The following is a 27,616-nucleotide window of genomic DNA, read 5'->3' as shown; positions in this document are numbered from 1 at the left end:
CGAACAACCTTCCCCAACCCCTGAAACAGGTCTGCTCCCTAACACCAGAGATGAACGCAGTCTATTCCAGACAGAGGGGCTTGTAGGGGCTGGACCCCCTGCAGTCCTGTCTGGCTGGAATAGACTAATAAAGTCTGCTCCAGCCTTAGAATAGCATAGGCTGCCAAGCGTTCCCACAGAGGCTCTCGACTTCAGCTCTAGATGTCTGAGGAATACATGCATGTGGGTCAGGTTAAGGCCAACAGAATCACATGTTCAGGGCTCTCATCAGTGTCAAAGTCAGTGGAAGGATGCCAGTCCCCAGAGCTCTGTTCCAAGCCATTGGATGCTCCATGGAGGGGCGGTGGTCGTATGAATACCAATCAAGAGAAATATCTGTAACAGACAAGAGGCGTAAATAAACAATGTCCGTCCTCCACTAAAACCCAGGAGAGTTCTCATTCCAAAAGCGATGTCTTGAAGAAAACATAGGTACAAATCTTTGTGACTCTGGATTACACATTTCTAAGTGAAAATATAATCCATATAATGGGAGAACTATTTGCAAATCATATACCTACAAGGGTCTAGTATCTAGAGTATATAAAGAACTCACATAAGTGAGCAAAAAGACAAATGACCCAATTTAAAAATGGGAAAAATGTTTCAAAAGACATTTCTGTAAAAGATACATACAAATGGCCAACAAGCACATGCAGAGATGTTCAATGTTTTTCCTCATTAGGAAAATGTAAACTTAAATCAAAATGAGATACCACATCAGACCCACAAGGGTGACTTTAAAAAAACACAACATATGTTTGGAAAGTTATAGTGGAAATGGAATTCTCATATACTATTAGTGGGAATGTAAAATGCTGTAGCCACTGAGATTGGAAAACAGTCTGTCAGTTCCTCAAAAACTTAAACATAAAGTCATATATGATACAACAGTTGCACTCCTAGGTATATAACCAAGAAAATTAAAATCAGATGTTCATTAAAAAAACATGTACAAAAATGTTTATAGCAGCATTATTCATAATAGTGAAAAAGTGGAAACGTTCCAAACCACCATCAGTTGATGAACAGGTAAACAAAATCTGGTATAACTATAAAATGGAGTATCATTTGGCCACAAAAAGGATTGAAGTACTGATGCATGTAACAGCAAGGATGAACCTTGAGAACATTGTAATAAGTAAGAGATGCAAAAGGTGATGTTGCATTATTCCATATACAGGAAATGCCCAGAACAAGTATATCTATATACAGAGAAGGTAGATTAGTGTTTGACAGGGACTGCAAAAACGGGGGAATTGGAGAGTGACTGTCAGTAAGTACAGGCATGCTTTCCGGCATTACGAAAGTATTCTGAAATTAGGCAGTGGTGATGGCTGCAAAACCTCGGGTATATAGTAAAAGACGCTGAATGGTATGCATAAAAATGGAGAATTTTGTGATATATGAATTCTACTTTAGAAGTAATAATAATAACAACAGTAATACAGAGAGGTATCTTTCCACATCTCCATGCCCTGCTTTTTTTTTTTTAAAGCTTTTTAGGGCCAGGATCAATGGCTCACTCCTGTAATCCCAGCACTTTTGGAGGCCTAGGTGGGAGAATTGTTTGAGGCCAGAAGTTGGAGAGCAGCCTAAGCAACATAGCAAGACCTCATCTCTACAAAAAATTTTTAAAAATTAGCCAGAATGGTGATATGTGCCTAGAGTTCCAGCTAATTGGGAAGTTCGGACAGGAGGATCACTTGAGCCCAAGAGTCTGAGGTAGCAGTGAGCAGTACAGACCATTGCACTTCAGCCTGAGTAACAGAATGAGACCCTGTCTCAAAAAGAGGCATGTCACATAGTGAGTTTTCAGAATAGGTTGCTGACAGCATGTTGAGAGGAAATGTATTAGATGAAACAAATTAAATTAAAAAAAAATTTTTGAGGCGGGGATGCAGAAATGAGGTACAGGGGAGAGAAACACTTACTTGGAAAGAAACCACACAACTGAATTGGAAAACGTGGAATGGGGCTTGTGGGAGGGAGACTCTACCTGAGATCTGGCTTCAGTCCTTACAGCAAAGGGAACTTGGGTGAGTTACAGACTCTCTGTGCCTTGGTTTCTTCATCAGCAAAACAGAATCATCCCATCAACTGTAAGGTCCATGGTATCAGAGGGTCCCCCAAACGGACTGCACATCTGAGTCATGTTAACAAATAAATTCCAGGCCCCACCTGAGCGCACTGAATCAGAATCCCTGCAAGGAGGACACTGGACTTGTATTTGCACCGACCTTCCCAAGTGTTTCTTTCTCTGGTCAACTTGGGGGTGGGAATCATTGAGCCTCATCACATCATTCCAAAGCCCAAACACAAAAGCAGAACAAGAATATATTCAATGCAGTCTCTTAAAGTGGAGAAAATTCTTGGGGGAACCTAGAATTGAAGGAGACCCGCCTTGCTACTCTCCATCTTAACTTTACCCTGAGTATGGCAGAGACACGAGCCCTTCAGGACACATGCCTGAGGCAGTGACAGTCCAACTTTGGAACAACGGAAGCCCTAGTTTCAAATTCAAGCTTGCTTTGAGTAGAAATTAAGTTTACGTCTTTTTGTACAGCAACAAGGCCAGTCTTCTGCAAGCCGCTCACCTTACAAGGAAATAAACAAAAATCATACTACCAAGAATTCAAACTTCAGCAGACATGGGTAAGTCTTATAAATCTGTTCTAGCCAACTGAAAAGAAACCATAAATTTTGCAATTCTTTCACATTCAAGACAGTTGTGGTCACAAGATCAGAGGCACTGAGACATGAAGAAAAGACCCCCTAAAAAGGGAAAGCATTCCTTCCTGCCCTAGGACATCCCTGCCAACTTCAGGGAGGTGGGAACCCTGCTGCACTCTCTACAGTATGTGTTGCTTTTGTGTCTGGAAGGTGTCTGACATCCTGGGACCTGGATCCATTTCAGGGAGCTTGAGAAGAGCCTGAATCACTGATGGAATTGTACTGTGCTTGGAGATGGTTCAACAGGATGAGGGTAAGTGCAGAAGCACGGCCAGGTCATACTGAGAGACAATGAGTGGCACTGATGGGGACAGACAAAGATGAAAAACAAAAGTTTGTGCTTCGACCTCAGAAACTCAAACCAATAACTAATTTACTCTTATAAGTAATAAGAAGCATTTTTCTATTTACATGAGAATTTAATCTCAAAACAGAAATCAGAAAAAATATTAAGTCCAGGGCGTAAAACCTAAATCATAGCTTATATTTATTCATTCTAAATAGAGCTAAGAGTAAAATCTTCTCCATAAAATATATATTGTGGTTATAACAAGGCAAAAGTCTTAATGAGAAGAGTGAATTAATTGCAGCCATGGGAAGATGCAAGTGTCATACTTCTCTTGTATATTCCAAAGTTCCAGTGAAATTCCAGGTAATAGAGGTTATTTCCCACGTTGTGAAAGCAAGATTGCAGACACTTCTGATTTTTGTCCCAGTGCTGAAGGAGGGCACACCTCTGTCCTGGAAAATGATACAGGGATGAATGCTCTTCCCATGACTCATTCTGGTCATTCTTCCAGCATCACAGAAACCAAAAAATAGGAATACGGCCAAATACATGATTTGCTATCCCTCTTCTTCAGGTTTCTTACCTGTGTCTTACGGAAAATAACATTGCCTTAAGGATTATGATGAAAATAAGATATCCAAGTATGTGTACAGTTTTGAACAAAATGCCTAGTATGAATTGGTCAATAAATAATTACGTGACTTTTTACTGAATTACATGGATTCTATAAATAATTACTGAATAGCTTTTGTGATTCCTTTTTTTGGCAGTGCTCAAAATTCATCCCTGTATGACCTCAAGTAAACCATGTAACGTTGTGAACCTGCAGTTTCATCATTTTTAAAATGAAGAAACTAGACAGATTTTCACTCTGACACAGAATGTCAAGTCTCTGAGACACCAGAGAATAGATAAATTTATAGCCTTTAATACATCTCAAAGCACTGTCATTACACAGTGTAGTTGGAGGATGGTGCAGGCTGCTGAGAGGCGCACTTTCCAATGGGATTAATCCAGTCCTCCTCCCTTCGCTTCCACATGAATGTTGGGTAGCCCGTGGTCACACTTATCACAACTCAACTCAGGCAAGTTCAGCAGCCACACTTAGGAGATCTGGGCTACAGGACAAATTCCCAAGTCCTAGCCTCACAAAACCTAGTTGAGGATGGAAGCTGAGAAAGTGAGGAGGTGGTTCGGGGGAGCACGCTCCCCTACTCGTCCCTCTCATCTCAAACTCACCTTCTGCTGCACAGGAACACGGAGGATCACCAACCACCCCTGACTGTGAGCTTGATCTTGCCAGGTTCTGTTAGTGGAATGCAACCACACATCAACGGTGTTAGAGCAACTCAATATATACATATGTATATATCCAATAATATTCTCTGAGAAGCATTCAAGGCCGTGTTCTTTTCAATATATGGGAAAACCAAAAACAACAAAATATCCTCGGGTTTACAAGATTTCCCAAGATACATGGTCATACATGTTTTCAGGGGATATGTACAAATGATTTTGATCACTTAATACCTTGAAAAGAGCTCTTGTGGGACCAGAATGATATTTGTAAGTGACAAGTATGAAACGAGTGTTCAGTGACACTAAAAAACAAATCAACCTACACATAGAGGAAGAGCTATGGACATAGGGATGTGAAACTGGTCTTAAGTGTAATAAAAAGCCAAGATGCTGCCCCAGTAAGAGAAAAGAAATCAACATAACAATGGGATGCAGCAAGAGGAATACTGAGCCAGGAGAGAAAATATTTTCAAAAATGAATCATTCATTCACTTTTCAGTAGCTACAGAAAAAAATGCAGAAGACCCAGGGGATATCATGGCAGTCTAAAAGTCTGATATCTTTCACATATGGAAAAGCCTTAGGATCTGATTCAACTTAGAGAAGGTAGAGTGATTTTGTGACTACCACTAAGAAAATATAAGCTTTTGGGAAACTACCTCTACCTTGACGATTTTATACACACAAGGGATGAGCAATGAGGAATATGCTTAGATGTATTGGGAAAGAGGTGGGCCTGTAGCATTGTCACAAGGGTGCACTAACACTGAGAGTGACTGCTGAAGAAATGGTCCCCATCAGTGACCATCAGGTGAGACCAGGGCCCTAGTGTTTCAGCACATCCTGGGCAATTGGAATACAGGGCTCCTAAGATTCCATGACACCTCCACCTTCTAATTCTGTTATTGCAACTGCAGACCGTTACCTGGCACGCTGGCTGCTACCTCCCTCACTCTTGTCAGAGTCGGAGATACAGGCAGTGCATTCAGCTCTGAGCTCAGGCATCCTGGACCCTGTTTTTGTGGTTAAGGACTCTAAAGTGTTGTGGGGTGTTGATCAAGTTTCTCTCAACTGTAAGTTAACAATTCCAGTTATTGTCATCTCTCAGTCCTAATGAAACCTAACTGATTTCACTAGTTTTTGAGCCATCATGTGTTTGGGTTTCTTCTCCCCAGTCCCTGGCTCTACCTCTTCTGCCACAAACGTCAGCATGGTGGTATCTGCCGACCCTTTGTCCGGCGAGAGGGCAGAGATGAACATCCTAGAAATCAACAAGGAATTGCGCTCCCAGCTGGCAGAGAGCAATCAGCAGTTCCGAGACCTCAAAGAGAAATTCCTTATAACTCAAGCTACTACCTACTCCCTGGCCAACCAGCTAAAGAAATACAGTAAGTTCTATGTATAGATTCACCATCACAAAAGTGATGAATGACCACCTGTGGCCTCTGAGAAACTGAACGGTCTCTTCATCAAAATTAATGACATCCTTCCCATACCTCTAGGAAAATAGAAATGGATTTTTTAACTTCATGGTGTTAAGGATGGAAAACAGAGGCACAAAGTATTTAGCAACTTTTCCACATTTGCAGTCTGGTGTGCGGTGAGAGTAGAATTAAAATCCATCATATTGACTGCTGACACAGGCAACAGAACCACCTGTTTTTCTCAGCAATAGGCTAAATCATGTTTATGAGAATCCTCTCTGTACCATGTAAGATGCTGCAGACAGGTAACATCTAGTCTGTTGGTCTAAACGTCTGGGACTAATGAACTTCCATTCAGTACAAAATTCTTTGAGGCCCATTAGGCAAAGCTCTATTCTGGGCACCCTGGGGGAAACATAGTGACAATAAACAGCACCCGCTCTAAGGAGTTTAAAGAGGAGACTACTCCTAATAGTAACTGCGGCAGCCATAAGTGACAGCATCAAGAGCAAGGAGTACCATGGTGAGAGGGAAGTCCTGCTTCCTGGGGCACAGGCTCTTATTCCTAAAGAGGAAGAAAGCTGGCACATAAGACATTGTGGAGGTAGCAGTGTAGTGTGCAGAGCAGGGACCCTGGGCTCCTGGGCTCCATCCAAGTTGCCTATCTTCTCTGTGCCTACGTTTCCTCATCTGTTCACTGGGTACTATAATAATACATACCCCAGAAAAGTGGTGCAATGACTTACATGATCCATTTCTTCTAAATCTTCTAGAACAGTTCTTGGCACAGAGAAAACACTCTCTATTAGTTCTTCATTCTACTGTGTTTAACTTAATTCAAAGTTTATTAGTATTTGGGCATATTTCTATTATAGCCTTTGGGTGTTATGCCTCATATTTTATGCAGTTATATTCAGATACGATATTTTACATATTTGACATACTTGTGCTTGAAATTTCCAGTACCAGGGAAACCGTGAGTCCCATAGTGCTAAGGGTCTTCCCGACTGTGCAGGATATTATTACCTCATGCCCCAGCGCAGTGTTTTACAGGAGAGGCTGCAAGGCTTGGGAAAATGTCCCAAGATTCAGAGTCAGACCTCAGGGGCTGTGAATTCTGACTCTGCCTTGTTCCAGGTGAATCATCTTCTCAAGCTACTTGATGGGCCCTTGAGTTTCTTTCTTCCCATCTCTAAGTTGGGGAGTATCAGATAACAGAAAGTTGGGAGGTTGATAACTAAAGATGTGGAAATGCCTGCCTAGAGCCTGGTACTGGGGCTGCTTTCATCTTTTGGATGTATGCTGCCACCTGCCCTGTAGGCAGTGACCCCAGCTGCATGTCCAGCCTTGCACTGAGGCAGACATGTCTGTCTTTTCTCAGAATGCGAAGAGTACAAGGACATCATAGACTCTGTGCTGAGGGATGAACAGCAATTCACGGAGAAGCTGGCAGAGAAGCTCAGGAAAGCTGAGGAGCTCGGGTGAGTAGGCCCCATTGGGGGCAGGCAGATGGGCAAGGGTGTGAATCTCCGAAGTGCAGCAACTCAGCTGGGAGAACTAAGAGCTAAGCTGGGCCAGGACAAGGGCAGGCATTTACATGGCAAGCACATGTCACACAAATATTTATAAAATTGAGAACAGTCATCTTAGTAAGTTATGGGTTGCAGTTATTTCTTGAACCTTGTTTTCTCTTTTTAAAACAAGGAATTGTTGAGGTGAAATTTGCATAACCAAAGTTATGCAAAAGAAAGCGAACCACCCAGCAGCATTTAGCACACTCAAAATGGTGTGTGATCACCACTCCATTTACTCTTAGTTAGAATCGCCTCCTGACTGACTGCCGCATGTCATTCGTTCAATCAGTATTGTGGTCTTGACCCTGTTATTTTTTTCTTCTTATATCTTACCAATCCACTGTATTTGCACCTGGTCACATTTCTTTGCATGGCTTTAGCTCTATTTACTGCAAGATGCACTGTGTGAATTTCCATATAGAAATGTCTATGGCCAAAGTGAGGAACTGAAAAGAAATCCATTTGGAACTGATCTAGAAAGACACCGGCTTTTGTTTACAGAAAGAATAGATGAATGGAACATCATCGAGGATCTTACAGGAGCACTCTCTTACATAGAGGGAGCCTTAAAATACATATATATATACCTTAAAAATATATTTTTATTAATATTATTATTTTTCTCTTGGCCACAGGCATTTCTCCAAACATGTGCTGACCTTCTCCTTGGAGGTCTCCTTGAAGACATTCTGAAAGATATCTATATTGTAGTATTAAAACTGATCATTCATTCCTTTCTTTTATTAAATGTTCTCTACTATCTCACCTTAGGCAATATAAAGCCCTGGTTCACTCTCAGGCACGAGAGCTGACCCAGTTACGGGAGAAGTTACAGGAAGGGAGAGATGCCTCCCGCTCACTGAATCAGCATTTCAAGGCCCTCCTCGCTCCTGATGACCTTGACAAGTTCCAGGGTCAGGACCTCCGAGAGCAGCTGGCTGAGGGGCACCGGCTGGCAGAGCGACTTCTCCACAAGCTCAGTCCAGGTGAGGTGGCCACGGGCCGTGATGACACACAGCTCTAGGCTTATGAAAGTCCTCAGACCTCCACACCTCCACAATGACCATTTTATGTATAGTGTATCTTTCCCGTAAACATTTGTGGCTGTGACATGACCAGAACTTCCTGGGTAAAAACAGAGATGGGAAACCCATTGGGCTGGAGGTCACAGTATTGCAAAGGTCTCCTCCTTTCTTGATGGAACATAGTCTTTGGAGCAAGACGCAGCATTTGTCCAGTTTTAAAGGACAGGAAGGAGGCTGTGACAGGAGGCAGCTTGTTAGAGTGAAAAGAGCCCAGCCTAAGAGTGAAGGTTCCCAGGCTCTATCTTCAACGACGTCCTTAGCAACTGTGGTCAACTGATTAATTTATCCTTCCTGGGTTTCTGTCTCTAAATCTGTAAAAGCAAACAAATTGTCTCTGGCATTCAAATATGGGAACACTTATGACTCTATTTCACATGAGATAAAGCCCCTTGCTGTGTGCTGTTGGAGAAGGTATTTGAAGTGCTGGCATTTGGTGGTAGGAAGTGGTTGAGGCTGAAGCACTCCCCATGGAGACAGTGTCCCTGGATAACACAGTATAAGCCACTTGGGGGGCACATGAAGTCCCTGATGTATGGAGTATTGTGGGACAAGGCTGTTTGTCCTGTTCTAAGAGAAAGATACAGGTTCTAAATGCGAGCTGTGACAGGACACACAGCCTGTGCCTGGGAATCACATCTGTGGGAGGACTGGGGAGACAGCTGCTGAAGTTCAGAGAGAGGCTGGACAAGCCTGCAGTGATGTTAAGAGGAAAAAGTCTTTTCAATATTTGGCCACATCTTGATGGTGACCCTGCAGATCAGAAATGCATTGCCTCACGGATTAGGAAACCATTCCAGGGCATTTTGTTAAAGATAAAACATGAGAGCTCTTGTACAGTCTGGTCTCATACATATAGATGTTTGTGTATCCGTGCACATAGGGCTCACTGTACTTGCATAGGTGAAGTAGGAAATATCTGAATGGACACTTCTGTATTTGCAGAGAATGATGAAGATGAGTATGAAGATGAGAAAGATGAGGAGATTGAGAAAGTACAGGAATCACCTGCTCCCAGGTAACACTGAATAATCAGGAGCGGGTAATGGGTGGTAAAACATGAAAAGGGTCTCAGAAAGAACACAAGGCGGGTGAAGGTAGTTACAGATTCCAGATGCAGGATAAGAAACCTGCAGAGTCCACTGATTTCATGCACTCACCCAGCAAGGAAATAGCCTGTTAACATGCTTGTCCATTGTCTTCATGGTACGCGTAAGCATGACCCTAGATGAACTCACAGCCCAAGGGACTTCCTGCACACACAGAGGAGACATGTTCTCCCCTGCAGTGAAAGCCAGGAGGAGGTGCAAAGCTGCTTTCTACACGGTTGTCTTTATGTTCTTTTAAGGAAAGATAAATGGCAGAGAGGCAACAAACAGAGGAATTAGGAAGTACCTAGCAAAGTTGAACACAAAGAAAAGTACCTAGACAAAGAATTTACATTTCATGTCACAATATTAAAATAAAAATAAATTTAGAAGGCACACCATCTCTGGAGTCTACAATGGCTCAAAGGCCTGTATTCCTGTGGCCACAGTAGGTTAACTACAACCCGGCTTAGACACACCGTGTGGCAGCTGTTTTTAGTCTCTGTGTGCTCTCAAGACTGTACCATACAGAGACAGCTGAGTCTCCGTCCTCAGCTCCTACCTACCCAGTGCAATGATCACCAGCCACTGTTTCGTCTCTGGTTTTCTCTGCTCTGTTGCAGAGAGGAGAGGATTGTCTGTTCCTTTTTTTTTTTTTTTTATGAGACGGAGTCTCACTGTGTCCCCTAGGCTGGAGTACAGTGGCGCGATCTCCGCTCACTGCGAGCTTCGCCTCCCGGGTTCACGCCATTCTCCTGCCTCAGCCTCCTGAGTAGCTGGGACTACAGGTGCCCACTACCGCACCCGGCTATATTTTTTGTATTTTTAATAGAGACGGGGTTTCACCGTGGTCTCAATCTCCTGACCTTGTGATCCGCCTGCCTCGGCCTCCCAAAGTGCTGGGATTACAGGCATGAGCCACCGCGCCCGGCCTGTCTGTTCCATCTTAAAGGGAAACTCCCCTTTGCTTTCTGAGACCACTCTCTTATGCCTCCTGTCAAAACCAGTAGGACTTCCTGGGGTCCAATGCCTTTTGGTTTAATCTTCTGTCATTTCTATCCCACCGGGCACATCAGGGAGGTGCAGATGGCTGAAGGAAAGGAAGTCCCTCAGGACTCACTGGAGGAATGTGCTGTCACTTGTTCAAATAGTCACGACCCATCTGACTCCAACCAGCCTCACAGGAGCACCAAAATCACATCTGAGGAAGACAAAGTCGACTCTGCTCTGGTTGTAGAGAATGAACCCTCTCATGATGAAGAGAAGGAAGCTCTAAACATTCTCCCAGGTAGCCTCTCTATTCTTTGTCCCTCCTGCCTCTGTCTAGGCTGAGGAAGATCAATTCTGAGGACAGGCTGCGTACATACATATTGGTTTGATTTACAAACTAAGACAGAGCTGGGTGCAGTGGCTCATACCTGTAATCCCAGCACTTTGCAAGGTTTAGGTGGGTGGGTCACTTAAGTTCAGGAGTTCAAGACCAGCTTGGGAAATGTGGTGAAACCAATCTTTACACAGAATATGAAAAATTAGCCAGACATGGTGGTGCGTGCCTGTCATCGCAACTACCCGGCGGCTGATGGGGGGAGTCATCTGGACCCAGGAGGCAGAGACTGCAGTGAGTCATAATTGCACCACTGTACTCCAGCCTGAGTGACAGACAGAGATTCTGTCTCAAAAAAAAAAGAAAAAGAAATAGAGAGAGAGAGAAACAGAGAGAGAGAGAAAGAGAGAAAGAAAGAAAAGAAAGAAAGAAAGAAAAGAAAGAAAAAGAAAGAAAGAAAGAAAGAAAGAAAGAAAGAAAGAAAGAAAGAAAGAAAGAAAGAAAGAAAGAAAGGAAGGAAGAAAGGAAAGAGAGAGAAAGAAAGAAAAAAGGACAGAAGGAGAGAAAGGAAGGGAAGGGAGAGAAAAGAAAAGAAACTATGAGGGAATATTGCACACAGTTATCCGAGGGTCAGAGACCTTTCCTCTCCTCCTTGGCCCATGGCATCACTTTGTCTTCCTGGCCCCAATGTCAGCATGTTGGACCACAGGCAGGTGTGACAAAGTCATAGCCATCTGTGTACAGGAGGTAGCTGTCAGGCCTCCTGGCTCGGTTCCTATGACTCTTGTCACATGCAATAATGATTAGTGTCCCTCAACAATGTTCATGGAGTTTCTATGCCTGTCACAGGCCGCTGACAGTCTTGCCTGTGTATTTGGAGCTATTGTTTCTCTGCATTCACTGTTCTCAGCCCCAGGCTTAGTCTCCTTTAAATCAGCTTGTCCCAGCTAAGCAGCCACCTTGAAAGCAGGACATAAACACTTATACCTTTATCTTGCTTGTAGTTTCCCTAAACAAGGCTGGGCTCTGAGTTCTTCAAACCATGAGTGGCCAATGTTTCTGTGTAGTACCACAGATCCATTTTTATGCAGGGGTTGTTAGAATTTATCCATCAGTTCAGTCTCCTATATAAATTTCTCTAACCATTCATTGACCATGATATATGATGAGATAAATCGGTATTGCAACAACACTTCTGGAGAGTAGTTAGGGCAATTCTTGAATTCTTGTGAGAAAAGTTTTCTTTAACTGTTGGCACAGACTTAGATCAGAGGAGAGGTGATTGTTATCTACCAGATGAGGGAGATTTTGTTTCATGGGCCTGGAAAGGAGGCTCATCTACTTCTGACAAGACTTAATTTACGGTGCCTTACAACCTTCCTGTCAAAATGTCACATTCTTACACTGAAGATATTTGTGTCTTGCGCCATGACTGGGCACTGATTCCTTACTGTGACCTGCTCTTCTGAATTTGTTTACAGAAAATCAAAATGATCGTGAGGAAGAACAGGGGAATGTGCCAGTGCTCCCCAGGTAACTGTGGATTTGTGGGCTGTTAGTTCAGTAGTGACACCTGGACACCACGGATCCAGGGAAAATAGGAAGTGACGAATAGAATTGTCTCATCCATTCATCCAACTGCAAATTACCCCTTTTACAATGTTGTCTTCTTTATTGTGGTACTTGAATACCTTTCATTTCTTAATCCCGCTCAAGCATAGGAACAGACAATCAGTTGAGCCAGGTGAACTGACTAAACTCAGGGATTTCCTGATCTCACCTGTGGTCTCCCATGTGGTTAATCCAGAGTGAGATGCATATCTGCTTTCTCTCTGTTTTGTGTCAGCATGTTGGCAACTACTTAGTTGCAAGAGAGAAATTAAAAATAAAAATTTCGTATGATGTCAAAATTTGAAAAAGGGGGAACTTAAAAACACAGCATCTGTGTGTCTGGAATGCCTCAAGAGCTCTGTTCACTTAGATGCTGCATGTAAATGTCAACGCCATTTGTGTGAAGGAAGTGAAGGCCTGTGTTAGTTCTCTCTGCTGCAGGTCATGCTGCTAGTTTACAGGGAGAGTCTGGGTCTCCTGCAGCAGCTCCTTTGTGGCAAGTGCCCTGAGCACCTGCTGCTGGCATTTGCTCTGTCCCCAGGGCAGTCACATCCACCCCACATTTAGAAGGATGACTTTTCTCTCTTGGAGAGGCTCCCCCTTTGCTTTCTGTGACCACTCCCTTTGTGTCCCATCAAATCACATGACATGCTGTGGTGTTGAGTCTGTCTTGATCTAATCTGCTGTCGTTCCTATCCTACCCGGCTCATCAGGAGGGTGCAGGAGTCTGAGGAGAAGGGAGTCCTGCAGGACTTACTAGACGAATGTGTTTTTTCTCATTCTAGACACCATGATATATCCAACTCTTACCTGCATCATGAAGTCACTTTCTTGGCACTGGATGAAGAGAAAGTTTGCTCTGTTCAGGATGTTGCCAGGGATTACTCCAATTCCAAATGGGATGAAGCCCCACTTGGCTTCCTAGGTAGGCTCCCTATTCTTTGCACCCCACAATCTGTCCATAATGACAGATTTCATACCTTCAGGAAGACAATATGCTTATACACTGGTAGAACCAGGCTCTAGAATTGAGTTTGAAAAAAGGCATCCTAGGAGTCAGTGTTTTGCTCCATCCTCCTCCACAACCACACATTGTCTTTCATCTTTGCCCCATTGTCAAATCACTGTACCCAAGGTTGACCTGACAAATTCATACCCACCTCTGCAGCCTGGGTGCAGGATGTATCCACCAGTCCTCCTGATTTAGATTTCATCTGTCATCTCACATGAAATCTTCTAATTTTCCTTCTCAAATAACCTGAGTTTCTCTGCCTGTCCAAGGCCACTGGCAGCCTTATCTATATCCTTGGAGCTGTCATTACCCTCGTTCACTTCTCTCAGGCTAGACTCCCTCCCCTTTTAGCAGGCTTGTCTTAGCTAAGAGGTCTGTGAGTACCAGAACATGACACCACTATTAGATGTTGTATGTTTCTGAAAGGAGGCTGGGCCCTGGAACTCCCTGCCTCATGAAAGGCCTATGTTTCCATGTAGCGTTAGAGATTCATTTGATTTAATCTGTCCTTCTAAATGTACATTCTACAAAAACACCAACAACAGCTTATCTGAAGGAAACATACTGAATACTGCAGTAACCTGCTAGGAAGCATTTAAGTAGATCTCCAGGATCTGTTAGTAAATAGGATATGGTTAACATTTTGCTGTGACTCAGGACAGAAGGGACTGTGATGATAACCTGTCATATCAGGGAGATTTGCTCCATGGCTCAGGAAAGCAAACCTAGTGACTTTTCACAAGGCTCACCCTGAGGCCTCCTGGAAAGTTTCTCTCACAATAGCCTGTTATCACACCAAGTATATTTATGCCCCTAAGTAGGTTTGGACACAAGGTTGTGAATGTATAAATGTGATTAAGTTCATCTGACTGGTCTTCTCTTAATTTACTTGCAGAAAAGCAAAATAATCTTGAAGAGGTGAAAGGAAAACAAACAATTGATCCCAGGTAATTAAAGAAATTCAGGGGCTGTCTATTCAGGGGTGACACCTGTGGAACTCATATCCACAGAAAACCAGAAAGTCCTGAATATCAGGACTTCAGCCAACCAGAAATGATCCTTTCTAACCATGTTTTACATTTTCATTGTGATCCTTGCATTGTTAGCCATTTCGTGTTAACTTCTCAGGTTCAGTACATAAAACCAGTTGATCCTGTGAAAAACTAATCAGTCCCAGCGATTTCCTTAAAGCAGCGATCCTCTTATGTTTTCAACCAGCCTGAGATGCATATCTGCTTTCTGCTAGTTTTGCATTAACACAGTGCTAAGCATTTCTAGGCAAGGAAATTGGGTAGAAAAAAATTATTATACCACACATAATAATGAGAGAAGGACTTCATGGCATGAGAGTTTGGGGATATAATTATGCCTCAAATGCTATGTTTACTTGGCCCCTACACATAAAATTTAATACCATTTTTAAAAAAGGAATGAAGCCACCATTATGGAACATGATATTCAGTAAGTCACAACTGTATAATACAGAGACACTCAGTCTCCTTCCTCAGAAAATCGTGATCTGGCCACTTTGCTGAGCTCCTGATGCTTCTCTCTCTCTCTCTCATCTCTCTTTCCCTCTCTCTGTATTGCAACCTACCCCATGGCAACCACACTGTGACCCACCGAGAAGAGGAGAATATTGAACTCTTTAAGGGGCTGACCCATTTGATTTCTGCCATCACTCCCTCCTGCCTCACGTGAATCCAGCAGGGCTCTGAAACTCCTTGGATTAATCCTTACTCCTTCCTACCTTACAGGCTCAGCAGGGGACCACTGAGGGGGGACAAGCGTGAAGTCCCCCAGGAGTCACTGGTTGGATGTTGCTTGACTCCTTCCATCCTTCCTGAACTACCTCACTCCTACCGCCCTTATGGGAGCACTTCGTACTGTTTTGAAGAAAAGCAAGTCAGCTTGGCTCTTGTAGACAGTGAGTACTCCATTGTGACCACAATAAATCTCCAATTGGTGTCCCAGGTAGACTCTGTAATCCTTGCACCCCTGGCTGGACAGAGATGTGTCATTGGGGTGGGCATGACTCACAGACACAGGATGTTTTGCATCAGAATCGAAAATCAAGTTGGAAACACAGACATGGGGTGGGTCAGTGAGCTTTGCTCTCTTTCTCATCTCAGACCAGGCCTGTGTCACCCTGGGCCACTGTCACGACATTGACAAATTCAAACCAACCTACGCAGCACGTGCCCAACAGGTGTCGGTCAGGCCTCTTAATCTGAATACGATTTGTCTTGCCAGCTATTGTGTTCCTTACAAGTTCCTTTCTGTAACCATGTCCTTTGAGATTCTATGCCTGCCCAAGGCCTGTGGCATCTTAGTCTACTTTTCCTTAAAGATATTACCTAAGTTTCAAAGAACCTAGCCTCATTATCTGTGTCTCTGATGTTAGCCTGTTTTAGGTGAGCAGTACATTTGCTTTTGTTATGTGTCTAGAAACAAGACTGGGCCTTGTCACTGCTAGATGTCACAAACAACCAATGTCTCTTTGTAGTACCAAAGTTTCATTTTGATTCGAGGGTCTGTACGTTCTCTCCTTCATTCTAATTTCAGTGTCTAAAATCCTTGCAACCTTGAACAATGTGGGTATTTGATGACTGAAGGCTGAATATTGCAGTTTTCCTTCTAGAAAGCCATTGAAGTGTTTGCCTTGAATTGGTGTGAAAAATTTGCATAGCTATTTGCACAAAATCAGGACTGTTGATGTTGTGATAACGATCTATAACAACAGGGAGATTTCATTCCTAGGCTCAGGGAAGAAAACCAAAGCATCTCTCTCTTGACAGGACCTCAGGCCTCCTGGAATGTTTCTCTCACATTGTCTTGTTCTTCCACTGAGGAAACTGATGTTCCTATGTTAGGATTGCACAGTGGGCTGTTTGTGTGTGTAGGAGAACCTGCTTAATGTGTTTGTCTCTGTCTGAATTTATTTGCAGAAATTGAAAAGGATCAAGAGGAGCTAGAAGATCAAGACCCACCGTGCCCCAGGTAACTCTGAGGAATCAGGGACAGTTAATTCACTGTAGATATCTGGAGTCTCGGATGCAGGGAAAATCAGAGTGTGCAGAATATACCTGCTCCATCTGTTCAGCCAGCCATGAAATAGCCGTATTCATAAGGTTGACTCTTTTCATTGTACACCTGTATTTGTATTTCTTCCTTATTAATTCATTTGAATTCTATTAATCTGCATTCAGTTAACTCTGTTGAACTGATCAGTCACAGACATTTTCTGCAGTTCCCTTTTCTGTCCTTTTTGCTTAAGTGAAGTTGAGCTGCACATCTGATGTCTGCCTCATTGGCATTACCATGTTTACAAGTATTTGACAGCAGAAAAGTAAATGAAAATAACTCTGTCATGCTACAATGTTGAGAGCAAGAGATGTTGAGGATACAGGAACTCTGTCTGGGAAGCCTCAAGAGCCTGTATTAATTTGGCTACTGATACTAATTTCAACAAAATGTATGCAAAAGTGCCCAATGCACTGTGTCCTGGCAGTTTCCCACAGGGATCACTCCATTACCTTCCTCCCCAGATCATTGCCTGCCCAGTGCACTGAGAGCCTGTCACACTCTGTTTCCTGCTCAAGACAGGGAATGATGGTTGTATCTCCCTGAGGGGACTGTACTTTGCTTCCTCTGGGCCTTCCTGAGGGCCTCCCTATAGAACCAGCTGGGCGCAGTGGTGTTGGTTCTCTCTGTTGTTTATCTTCTGTCATCTTTACCCCAGCTTGATCCAGGATCTGCCAGAGGTGAAGGAGCAGGAAATGCCAGAGGACTCCGTGGATGAAGTTTACTTCACTCCTTTAGTTCACCGTGACCTATCTGACTGCCACCAGCCTTATAGCAGCACCTTGTCCTCACTGGAGGATCAACTTGCCTGCTCTGCTCTGGATATAGCCTGTGAGTACTCCAGCCTGGAGGTCACAAAGCTCCACTGTCCTCCCAGGGAGCCTCTGTATGTTTTGTTTCTGCAACTCGTGCAGCTGAGACAGACCACCTCCGCAGGCAGGCCCTAGACACTGAGCCTGTTTTGAATCTGGCTCTTGGATGCAGTTTTCAGCACGGACATCCACTGGGTAGAACTTCCTCTTCTCCTGTCCCAAGTGACTCCTCTGTCACCTGGCTCCTTCTCACAAGAGCAGGCTGTGACTGTCAAAACAGGCCAGACAGGGGTGTGGTGAGGGCTTATGGCAAATTCTTGGCCACAGTATATTTATATAACAGACCCCCTTCTTTAAGATACGGCATCTCTGTTTTCTGAAATTATGTTGCAAACTATATGTCCTTATCTCTTCTCTGGCCATCCATCTATGCTGGGAGTTTTTCCCAACTATTTGGAGGCCTGTTTCATGATTCCTGTGTCCCAGGCTAGATTCTCTTCTTCAGGGATCCCCAGCCATAGGGCCATGGGCCGTTATGGGTCCATGACCTGTTAGGAACTGGGCCGCAGAGCAGGAAGTGAGCATTGGGAGAGCATTTCAGCCTGGATTCCACCTCCTGTCAGATCAGCGGGGGCATTAGATTCTCACAGGAGCTCGAATCCTATTGTGAAGTGCACATGCCAGGAATCTAGATTGTGCTTTCCTTATGAATCTAATGCCTGTTGATTTGTCACTGGCTCCCAGTGACTGTCACCCCAGATGACACCACCTAGTTGCAGGAAAACGAGCTTAGGGTTCCCACTGATTCTACATTATGGTGAGTTGTATAATTGTTTCATTATATATTACAATGTAATATTTATAGAAATAAAGTGCACAGTAAATGTAATGTACCTGAATCATCCCACAACCATTCCCCCTAACCTAGTCCCTGAAAAACTGTCTTCCATGAAACCAGACCCTGGTGCCAAAAAGGTTGGGGACTGCGGCTCTACTTCCTCCGAGGGGTCCTCCCTCCACTGACGCAGTCCAGCGTCCCTTCCTCTATGCGTGGCCAGGCTTGCATCCTCTGCAGAGCTCCAGTGGTTTTCTCCACGTGTGGGTTTCTAGTTTCAATCAAGTTTTGGGCTCAGTGCTATATGCTCATGAAAACCATCAACAACTAGTGTCCCTCATGAGGTTCTGGCGTAACCAATGAGCAAAGCAGAGTGGTTCCTGTCCCCACGACGTCCAGAAAACCCTTCCTCTGAGCAAGTGCCCCTTGAGGTAGCAGCTTCACAAGACGTGTAAAAACCAAATCCAGTTTTCATTTCTTCTTGCTCATTCTCTCTCTTTTTTTTAACTTCTATTCTGGGAATTTCATGTAGATTTTGGGGGGTTTTACCCATTACATTGTCTTCTTGTAAGAGCAAGTAACTCTGTGCTGTCCCTCAGTATATTGAATTATGTTGTAATGAAATTAGCAAAAATGCCAGGTGTCGTGATTCATGCCTGTAATTCCAGCACTTTGGGAGACCAAGGAGGTGGATCGCCTGAGCTCAGGAGTTTGAGACCACCATGGGTAACATGGTGAAACCCTGTCTCTACAAAAAAAATTAGTGGGGCATGGTGGTACACACCTGTAGTCCCAGCTTCTCGGGAGGCTGAGGTGGAAGGATCCCCTGAGCCTGGTTAGTTGAGGCTGCAGTGAGCCACGATTTCACCACTGCACTCCAGCCTGAGCAACAAAGTGAGACCCTGTGTCACTCTCTCACAAACACACACACACACACACACAGAAAGAAACTAGCAACAAAGATGTTGGCCTCTATTCTATTTTGGTCAGTAAGTGCCTTTCATACTGGGACCATCCCCATTCCCATTTTGCATTTCTCCCTGAGTTTCAAAAAAGCAAATACTTTTCTAGGATCACAGTGATTCATGAAACAATTAAAATACACACTGACCTTGCACCTGCTGTATGTCCTGCCCCTTTGCAAGCAAGCTCTGTCCTGCTATAACCCATTCAGGGTTCAAGGGACACTGCCAAGTGGGCAGTGGCATCTCCATGTTGGAGCTGAGGTCACTGAGGCATTTTTAAGAAAACAGAAAACCTTGCAGAGAATGAGGATGTGGAGAGGGGAGGAGAGAGAGGACCCCACAGCAACGTGGATCCAGTCCTGCAGGCCCTGTCTGTATCCTGAGCCCAACCTGGACTGGCATAATGTCATTGGAAGTCTTTTCTTAGTCCACTCAGAATGTGTATTCCTCTCCCTGTGGAAATGGAAATAATCTGTTTAAGGGGTGCCACCCGAACGCCACTGGAGCAGTGGGTAATGTAAGGATCGTGTCCTCTGTTACCTTCCTAAGGAACCGCACATGCTAATCTGTGGCTCTTGTGGCCCCTGAATTTCTGGGAAGGGACTGGTCCCTCTCCTACATTGCCTCTGTCTGCTGACACCCACTATATGGCAATAGGATGGATATGTGTGGGTAGAGGGTCAAACCATTATGGGCAATGGGAAATTCAAAATGCCCCAGAACCCAGAAATTTTGCCTCACTTAGTGTTTGGTCTGTAGCATCCCAGCCCCCTTTCTCGTGGTTCTTTCTCAAAGCCTCGCAGCTCTAACTCTTGGCCTGTTCTTACACCCCTGTGTGGGGAAAAAACAGCTCCGCCTCTCTTGCAAGCTGAGGGCTCTCTAGAACTTTCCCTCTAGACACAGGAAGGAGATGAATAATAACCGAATAATCGGGATGTTCTTGTTAGACGATCCAAAGCCCTCTGGGCTGCAGCAGAGGTTTTTCATTCAGGGACACCCCAGCCTGGGCCCCTGCCCTGTCAGCGTCCCCAGACACAGACAGAAAAGGTGACGTCGCTTGCATTCAGGCACAGACAGGAAAGGTGATATCGCCTGCATTCACACGAGGTCTGTCTGTGTGGCGTGGGTCACTGGATGGCTTTACTGAGAGCAGGGACATTAGGGATGGGTGTTCTGGTCGTCTTAACAAAGGGAAAACTCAGGTTGTTCTTACCAAAGCCCCTTCTCCTTTCAGCTCCCGCCAAGAGGGCCTGTCCCCAAGGGACTTGGAGTGCAGACTTGAGCCACCACCTGTCAGAGGTGCAGGCTTCACAGGCACAGCTGGAGCCCAAATGTCTGCGACTACAGCTGGATCAAGGGAATGGCTTGGCCAGGCAGGGCCTTTCCTCTACCACTTGCAGCTTCTCAGCCAATGCTCATTCTGGGAACCAATGGCCCTTCCAAGGTAGGGAAGGAAACGGCGTCATGAAGATCTAATCCAGGTGTTGGCGGTCACGGTGCTGTGGGTGGAGGAGAGAATGGGACCACTCTGTGCTTCCTCAGGGTCAAGTTGAAATTCATGATGCTCCAACCCAGTGAGATGAGCAAAGGTTCTGGGTTTGCCACTTTCTGCTTGTTGACTTTAGCTTAGGTTTTTGTGTTTTTGCTATTTACATCTCTGTTCCCTCATCTGAGATAGCTGAAAAATTACATCTACCTGCAATCTCTGTTGGGAATATTAATTATTATAATTTCCAAAGGGCCTAATTCCATAAGAATTGCCCCATAAACCTATGAATAGGTGTTATCTAATCCTTTTATCTTTCTGCTCAATTTACACTTAGATAGTGACTTCACGGATGATGTCTCCTCTGAGATAGAGCAGTTATGAAGATCTCTGCTTTCTAGGGCCCCTCCTCCTCTCCTTTCTCACACAGACTCTTCTGCCAGTTTTCTTCCTCTCCTTCCCCATCCCTCATGAAGCCAATTTTCCCCTATCAGGCACTTTCAGTAACAACCTATGAGGCACATTGAGTAACAGTGTAAATCCTGGGCCCACACTCAGTCTCCTGACATGTCCAGCTTCCTCTGCTTTTTTTCCTGCTTTTTTTTGAAATAAAAGGGACCATGGAAAGTGTTCACATTAGTGTCTTTTATGAAATTCCATTTAGTTTAAATTCTCCACTCATGTCCACGGCCATGTCCTCAGTTCCTGTCTCACAGGGATCCACTTCTGCTCAGATTTCCTTAAAACCCAGGGTCGTGTTCATTCTCACTCGCTTCCCACTCAGTATCTCCTCCTGGAGCCCCTGGGGATGCCTGGTGCTCATCTGTCAGGCGATGGCCTCGGCTGAGGAATGAGGGGACCCCTGTCCTCAGGAGGAGGGAGGGTTGGATGAGATAACGAGCACCATCTGGGCCCATGGAGAGGACACATGGAAGGCGCTCAGGGAGTGTCGGGGGATACGCAGTCCCTGACACGTCCCGGGATGACTTATTTAAACTGATTTCTTCCCACTGGACTCTCCTTTGCTTCTCTATGGATTCTCACACCCCCAGCCAAGACTCACCCCACTGGCTCAGACACACTCCCTGTTGCTCACTTTCCCTGGAGTCCAGAGCCTGAACCAGGCACCAGGTAAGAGGACAGAGTGAATGCCTTTTGTTTCATTAATATTTTCCTTCACCTGGTGATTTCTCCTGCTGTCTACCAGGTCATTTGTTTCTTCCACACCTTTTCTTTCTCATTCTTCTCATGTCTCTAATTTTTTTCCCTATTTCATTGGACCAGAATAGTGATGATACTGTTACATTCAATCTCTCCCAAATCCCTATATAATATTTTTCCTTTAAAATAACATGTACAGGCCAGGCGTGGTGGCTCATGCCTGTAATCCCAGCACTTTGGGAGGCCGAGGCAGGCAGATCACAAGGTCAGGAGATCAAGACCATCCTGGCAAACACTGTGAAACCCTGTTTCTACAAAAAATACAAAAAAAAAAAAAAAAAAAAAATTAACCCGGCGTGGTGGCGGGTGCCTGTAGTCCCAGCTTTTCGGGAGGCTGAGGCAGGAGAATGGCATGACCCGGGAGGCAGAGGAGCTTGCAGTGAGCAGAGATCACGCCACTGCACTCCAGCCTGGGTGACAATGCAAGACTCCGTCTCAAAAAAAAAAAAATTTAAAAAATTTAAAAGTAAAATAACATAATATGTACAGATATATGCATTTATGTCATTTGTCCCATTATGTGTGACTATGTATATCTGGTGTGTATACCTCATAGGGTGTATATATATGCAGTAGATCATATAATGATGCAACTTTTGTAAATTCTCTAGGTTTAGTCTTCCTGATTCTTTCCTCCCATCAGCTGCTGTCACCTCTGTCTGGTCTCACCTCTGTGCCACATGGGCTGCCACCCTGCCAGGCCCTTTCATTCCCATCTCCTGTGTGAACCCAGCTCTGATTTAACTTTGATTTTTGTAATCTCTGCTCTCCCCAAAGCATAGCCTACATAGAGTATTATTTCCTTGGCTTTATATTATCTACCTGGAAGCTATTTGTGTTTCTTAATCCTGTGTTTCTTATTGATGTAAATTGGCAGTGCCTTTGGCTCCAGGCAATCTTGTCATTACTGAGTAATGTAGGAAAGATCAACAAAAAAGAAAATTTTAAAGTGACTCTACTGGCTTCCCCTTACCCGTTGGACGTTCTTGTCCAAGACCCCCTTCTTGATTTGATGTCCTCTGGGTGGAAGAGAAAGTCACAATTAGGTCATGGATGCCAGTGAATCCCACTGACTGTGTTTTTATTTTCAGAGCTGGTTTTAGAGCCCTCCCCGGGGATGAAGAACCCTCCCCAGCTGGACGATGATGCACTTAAAGGCTCAGCAGACAATACACAAGGGCATCAAGTCATTGGCCAGATTCACGCCTCCAGTGTCCTGAAACCAAAGATCATCAAACGAAAATTCTCATTCAGCAAGTGGAGACTGGCATGCAGATTCCCTGGCCTGCAAGCTTAGAGTGCAGAGGTAATCACATCTATGGCGGATAGCTGCACTCACTTCTTATTTCTCTGTCTATTATTGACAGCTCATTCTCCTACTGCTTTTTCTCTTCCATTTGTTCTAACAGCTGCTGTAACCTCTGTCTGGTGTTACCTCTGTGTCCCATGGGCTCCCACCCTGACAGGCCCTTTCTGTCCCCATATCCTCTTTGCTCTCTGAACTGTGCTCTATTCCTTCTTCTAGTGTCTTGACAGCCCCTCTCATGGCCACAGGAGAGCCAGGCCTCCTTGTCCTCATCCAAGTGCATAGGTTAAGCTGCTGAACACAGGAATATTTGCCTGGAATCACACACTCTCTTGGGAAATTTAACTTTCCTCTCTGCATCCCAACTCCATTGCCTCTTTCTGCAGAAATCATTGCTTCAATACATCATTTACACATAGATTTTCCTCTTGAGTCTTCTTCTGAGCAACCCAACTGAGTTAACTCTTAATCATCATTTGTTCTTCTGAATGAGCAGTGTTAAAACTAAGCACAAAGAGCCCCACTTAGGAAACTAAATTAGAACCGGGGTAACAGGTGGGGGTTCCCCACTGGCCTGGAGTCAGGTTTGTCTTCAGCCCAAGATGTGCAGCCTAGTGTCAATGTGGATGGGGTTGCCAGAGTCTCAGTGTTCTCACCTCATGGACTCACTTGAGCTGATGTTAACTGGAGAACATTTATGACATTCTAAAGGGACATCACTCCAAAAGTACATGCACAGGGCAGGACTTCAAAACCATCATGAGGTTCATCGTTCCAACCTCTCTCCTTTTTATTCTCATTTCCACTTCTACAAGTCCAGTGAAGGGTCTAAAATGCAAGTCAGATGAATCTTGAGGCCAGAGTATATGAGACAGCATTTTATGAATTAACTTTGAGAAAAGTGACTCCAGGACCAGCTTAATGCATACACAAGATGACAGACAAAAATCTGTCTATAGGACAATCTTTGCTTTGGCCCAGCCCAGTTGATAAGAGAGAGATTGAACTGAAATTGTCAGGGAGAAGGCTACAATACATAGAACCACTGGGAACAAAGCCAATCATGAGAGAAATGGGGAAAGGAAAGCAAATGATGAGAAACTGGGCTGGTCCATTTAATATCTCTAAATCCTGCTTCCACGTAATAAGCACCTGCTGAGGTTTCCATTAAGATGAATGCCTTGAACTCACACCTCGAGATTCTCACTTACATGGCCTGGGGTGTGGTTTGAGCATCTGTAGTTTTAAAATGCTCCCATGTGATTCTAATATGTGGCTGAAGGTGACAAGGACCCCTGGTGTACCGTGACCTCAGGTTACCAACATGGAAGTGTCGCATACGTGTGGCTACTCCACAGAAAAGGCTGAGTATCCATCAGTCTTTGATGGGATCTGTATTTCCCTCTCAATAGTACTGTTTGTATAGCATAGAAAAAATCAATAAGACGAACAAGAAAATTAATAGATTAGACTTTTAGCCTCTGCTTGAAGCACACTTGCTCAGTTTTGAATAAAAGATAAGAAATAGTCATTATATTAACACCTAATGTATTGAAATAATACCTCCCATATTACATATAGTGGAATTTAGTATTTTTTCTTTTTTCTTTTTTTTTTGCATTTTAAAGGAAAACTTCCAGTTTACATTTCCCCACACCCATTTTATAGCCCACTCATGCGCTCACCACTGCAATGTGAAAATTTTACTTTTGGTCAATTATTGTCCTTCTGCAAAATCGCCAAAGAGAACTCATCAGTCTCACTATCCTGAAGAGAATACAGTAACACAGTAAGACTGAAATTCTGCAAGAGACTGTGTATGAATACTTCTTCATACCTCTCTTCACACTGGCATAAAATATTAAAAAGAAACCTTTCCCAAAATGTACTAGGGGAAAACAGTAAGTGGGAGGGGAGAATGTAGTAAAACAAAAACTAATCCATTTCACTTTGTACTTCAGAGTTTTCTTGCTCTAGATATTGAGAATATTTCTAGAAATGCCTTAAGGTGGAACCAGATGTGAAATCAATTTCAGGGCATTAAGGAAAATATGTTGGGCCGTGGTTACAGTCCCCGCTCTCTCTTTGCTAACACCATTTTGAGTCGCTTTTTAAAAATTCCCGTTCTTTCCTGATCCCCTTTGGACAAATACTTATAATTATCTTCTTTTTTTTTTTTTTTAACTAGCCAAAGAAGCAGCAGCAACATCATATTTATTTGTAAAACTTTATTGCCGTCCTAACCAAGGTGACCCAACCGTCTCTCATGACTGTTGAGACCTCCAGATTGGAGCCTTTCCTCTTGCTTTCTCCAATCTTTGTTGAAACGGCCTTAGTGGGTGGATTCTAATTCCTGGGTTGTCAATAGCAAGTCATGTGGCCTTAGTTCAATCTTACCCCTGTGGCATCACTACTTCTCTGTCGTAAAAGATGGACCTGGATGTGATGTTGTCTGAGGTTCCTGCTGCTTCTCCCATCCCATGGCCCTCCCATTCCGCCCTAGAAGACTAGGACATGGAGTTGTAAGGTGGTGGGGTTCTCTGCAAAGGGTCCTCTCCTCCTGCTCCCCTCTGTTTCTGGGCAGGCATGATGGATGCTGAGCACATCCTCACTGGGAGGAAAAGCCATCACTCTGCTCCAGACAGAGGGGATCAGGAGGAAAAGGGCTGATGTTCCCCACTGCTGGTTGTGCATAGGTGGGGTCCTTATATCCTGCACCCCAGGCTGACTGGAAGTTCAGGGAAGTTCAGGAGTGTTTTTTTCTCGCTTGTGGATGGTGCTTCACCCTTCAGTAAACCCACGGCCCACGCTTCAGCTCATCCTCCTGGCAGGTGATCCTTTTGCCCCTGATATATCACTACCTAGCAATCCGTCCAGACTCAGCCATCAGGAGGACCTGACAAAAATGCTCATTTGATTTTTTTCTCTCTCTCCCCTACAGATACCAAATACTGCTGGAAGGATGCAAAGGGTGAAAGGATGTCACAAAAAGTAGCTTTTCCACTTGATGAAAACAACTAAAACAGCAAAGAAAGTTCAAATCAAAACACAATACTGCAGGGGTCCTTCACTGAGGATTGAATTTTAGACACAGAATACTCTTGATGGTTTCAACCCACTATGCTCCTTTGATTTGAGAAGCCACAGTCCATCCCCCTCCAATTGTAATCAATGCCTAGGGAGACCAATGCCCAGATGGACAAACAGCATTCACAGGCCTTAGCCCTGCTCCTCTCAATTCCCATCGTGTAGAGAACAGGAGTCAGGAGCCGCTGGCAGGAGAGAGCATGTCAGCCGGAACTCTGCAAGGGCAGAGTATGAACAATGCCATGTTCTTGCTGAAAACGCTTAGCCTGAGTTTCACAGGAGGTAACCCTCAGACAACTGCAGAATGTAGAACATTGAACAAGACAACTGACCTGTCCCCTTCAAACAGTCCATGTCACCACAAAGAACACAACAAAAACAAGAAGAGACAATTTGGGCTCAAAAAGACTAAAAAGGCTATGTAGTTTGTGCTTTTTTAGTCATTTTGAACCCAAAACATCTCTTCCTTTTTTTGTTATTATTGATGGTGATCACATGTAATGTTTGTAGAGGACAGGTTGACTGTGTGGCTCAATGGTCTACATTCTGAAGTTATCTGAAAATGTCCTCATGATTAAATTCAGCCTAAACATTTTGCCAGGAACTCTGCAGAGTCCATGCTGTGAGCTTCCTACCTCAGTCCATCTGCAGGCAGAGAAGGCCCAGTGTGTCCATCCCCATTGTTGTGATACTAGGATGGTCACTTGGTAAAGGAGGTGTCTAGGAGCTCTGTCCCTTGTAAAGTCATCTTGGTTATAATTAATTTGGAAAGTGGTTTGAAACAGTATCAACATCCTGTATTCTAACAATCTTCCTCTGAGTATTTTATCATCGATTAACCACCCCTGCCTGTGTCAGTTATTATATTTATGTCTGTACTTTGAAAATTTTCTATCTCAAAATCTTACTTTAGACTTGCTTTTGCTGGCATTCTTCATAAGAAAAAATATTCCCTGCCCAAATTTTAACTTTCATCCAAAATTAATTTTAATTCTTTTTGCTGGCATTCTGTTGTGATAAAGAAGATTCTCTGCCCCAATTTTAACTTGCATCCAAAATTAATTATAGTCCATCAGTTAAAATGTTTAAGTTTTAAATCTCTTCCATTAAAACATTTTTTGCTTCTCACTCTGGACTATTGGATTTTTTATGGATAATGTTTTAAGCTTTATTATGATTGATTTTGGTGTATAAGAATTTAGATTAATTTAAAAAGTCTTATTTCTCTGTTTATATTCTAAACTCTTCCATGTTTTAGTCTATGTTTACCATACATGGTAGAATGTATTTACTGTATTTCTATGTTGATGTTTTCTTTTTGTGTTTGTGTATGTGTGTGTGCTTT

The 27,616-nt window shown here is 43.9% G+C and overlaps 1 protein-coding gene across 4 annotated transcripts; it reads left to right on the top strand.

Annotated features, from left to right (window-relative positions):
- The first annotated feature begins 342 nt into the window (after positions 1 to 342).
- LOC102143715 (NBPF family member NBPF4-like) lies at positions 343 to 27,398 on the top strand. Of its 4 annotated transcripts, none has more exons than XM_065548666.2 (16): positions 343 to 2,694; positions 2,923 to 3,025; positions 5,536 to 5,748; positions 7,166 to 7,265; positions 8,130 to 8,344; positions 9,386 to 9,458; positions 10,605 to 10,816; positions 12,334 to 12,385; positions 13,249 to 13,388; positions 14,371 to 14,422; positions 15,233 to 15,402; positions 16,424 to 16,475; positions 17,218 to 17,390; positions 20,406 to 20,615; positions 22,970 to 23,184; positions 26,126 to 27,398. In XM_065548666.2, exons 2-15 carry the CDS (start codon positions 3,007 to 3,009, stop codon positions 23,173 to 23,175), a joined length of 1,887 nt encoding a protein of 628 aa, XP_065404738.1. In that variant the 5' UTR covers positions 343 to 2,694; positions 2,923 to 3,006; the 3' UTR covers positions 23,176 to 23,184; positions 26,126 to 27,398. The 4 variants fall into 4 exon arrangements, with proteins under 4 accessions (XP_065404738.1, XP_073856477.1, XP_065404744.1 ...); XM_074000376.1 differs by adding an exon at positions 21,710 to 21,788 and having other exon boundaries at positions 343 to 3,025; XM_065548672.2 differs by lacking the exons at positions 343 to 2,694; positions 2,923 to 3,025 and adding an exon at positions 21,710 to 21,788 and having other exon boundaries at positions 4,372 to 5,748.
- The last annotated feature ends 218 nt before the right edge of the window (positions 27,399 to 27,616 follow it).

This window comes from Macaca fascicularis, chromosome 1 (assembly GCF_037993035.2).
Source record: "Macaca fascicularis isolate 582-1 chromosome 1, T2T-MFA8v1.1".
Classification (NCBI taxonomy): domain Eukaryota; kingdom Metazoa; phylum Chordata; class Mammalia; order Primates; family Cercopithecidae; genus Macaca; species Macaca fascicularis.
Note: the sequence above shows the minus strand (reverse complement) of the source record. Positions and strands in the feature narration are given on the sequence as shown.

Excerpts from the sequence above, each read along its gene's own strand:
- LOC102143715 (XM_015431907.4), top strand. The coding sequence starts at position 5,511 with ATGTGTTTGGGTTTCTTCTCCCCAGTCCCTGGCTCTACCTCTTCTGCC. Across the intron at positions 9,459-10,604 it reads CAGGAATCACCTGCTCCCAG|GGAGGTGCAGATGGCTGAAG; the intron begins GTAACACTGAAT and ends CGGGCACATCAG. Across the intron at positions 20,616-22,969 it reads GAACCAATGGCCCTTCCAAG|AGCTGGTTTTAGAGCCCTCC; the intron begins GTAGGGAAGGAA and ends TTTTATTTTCAG.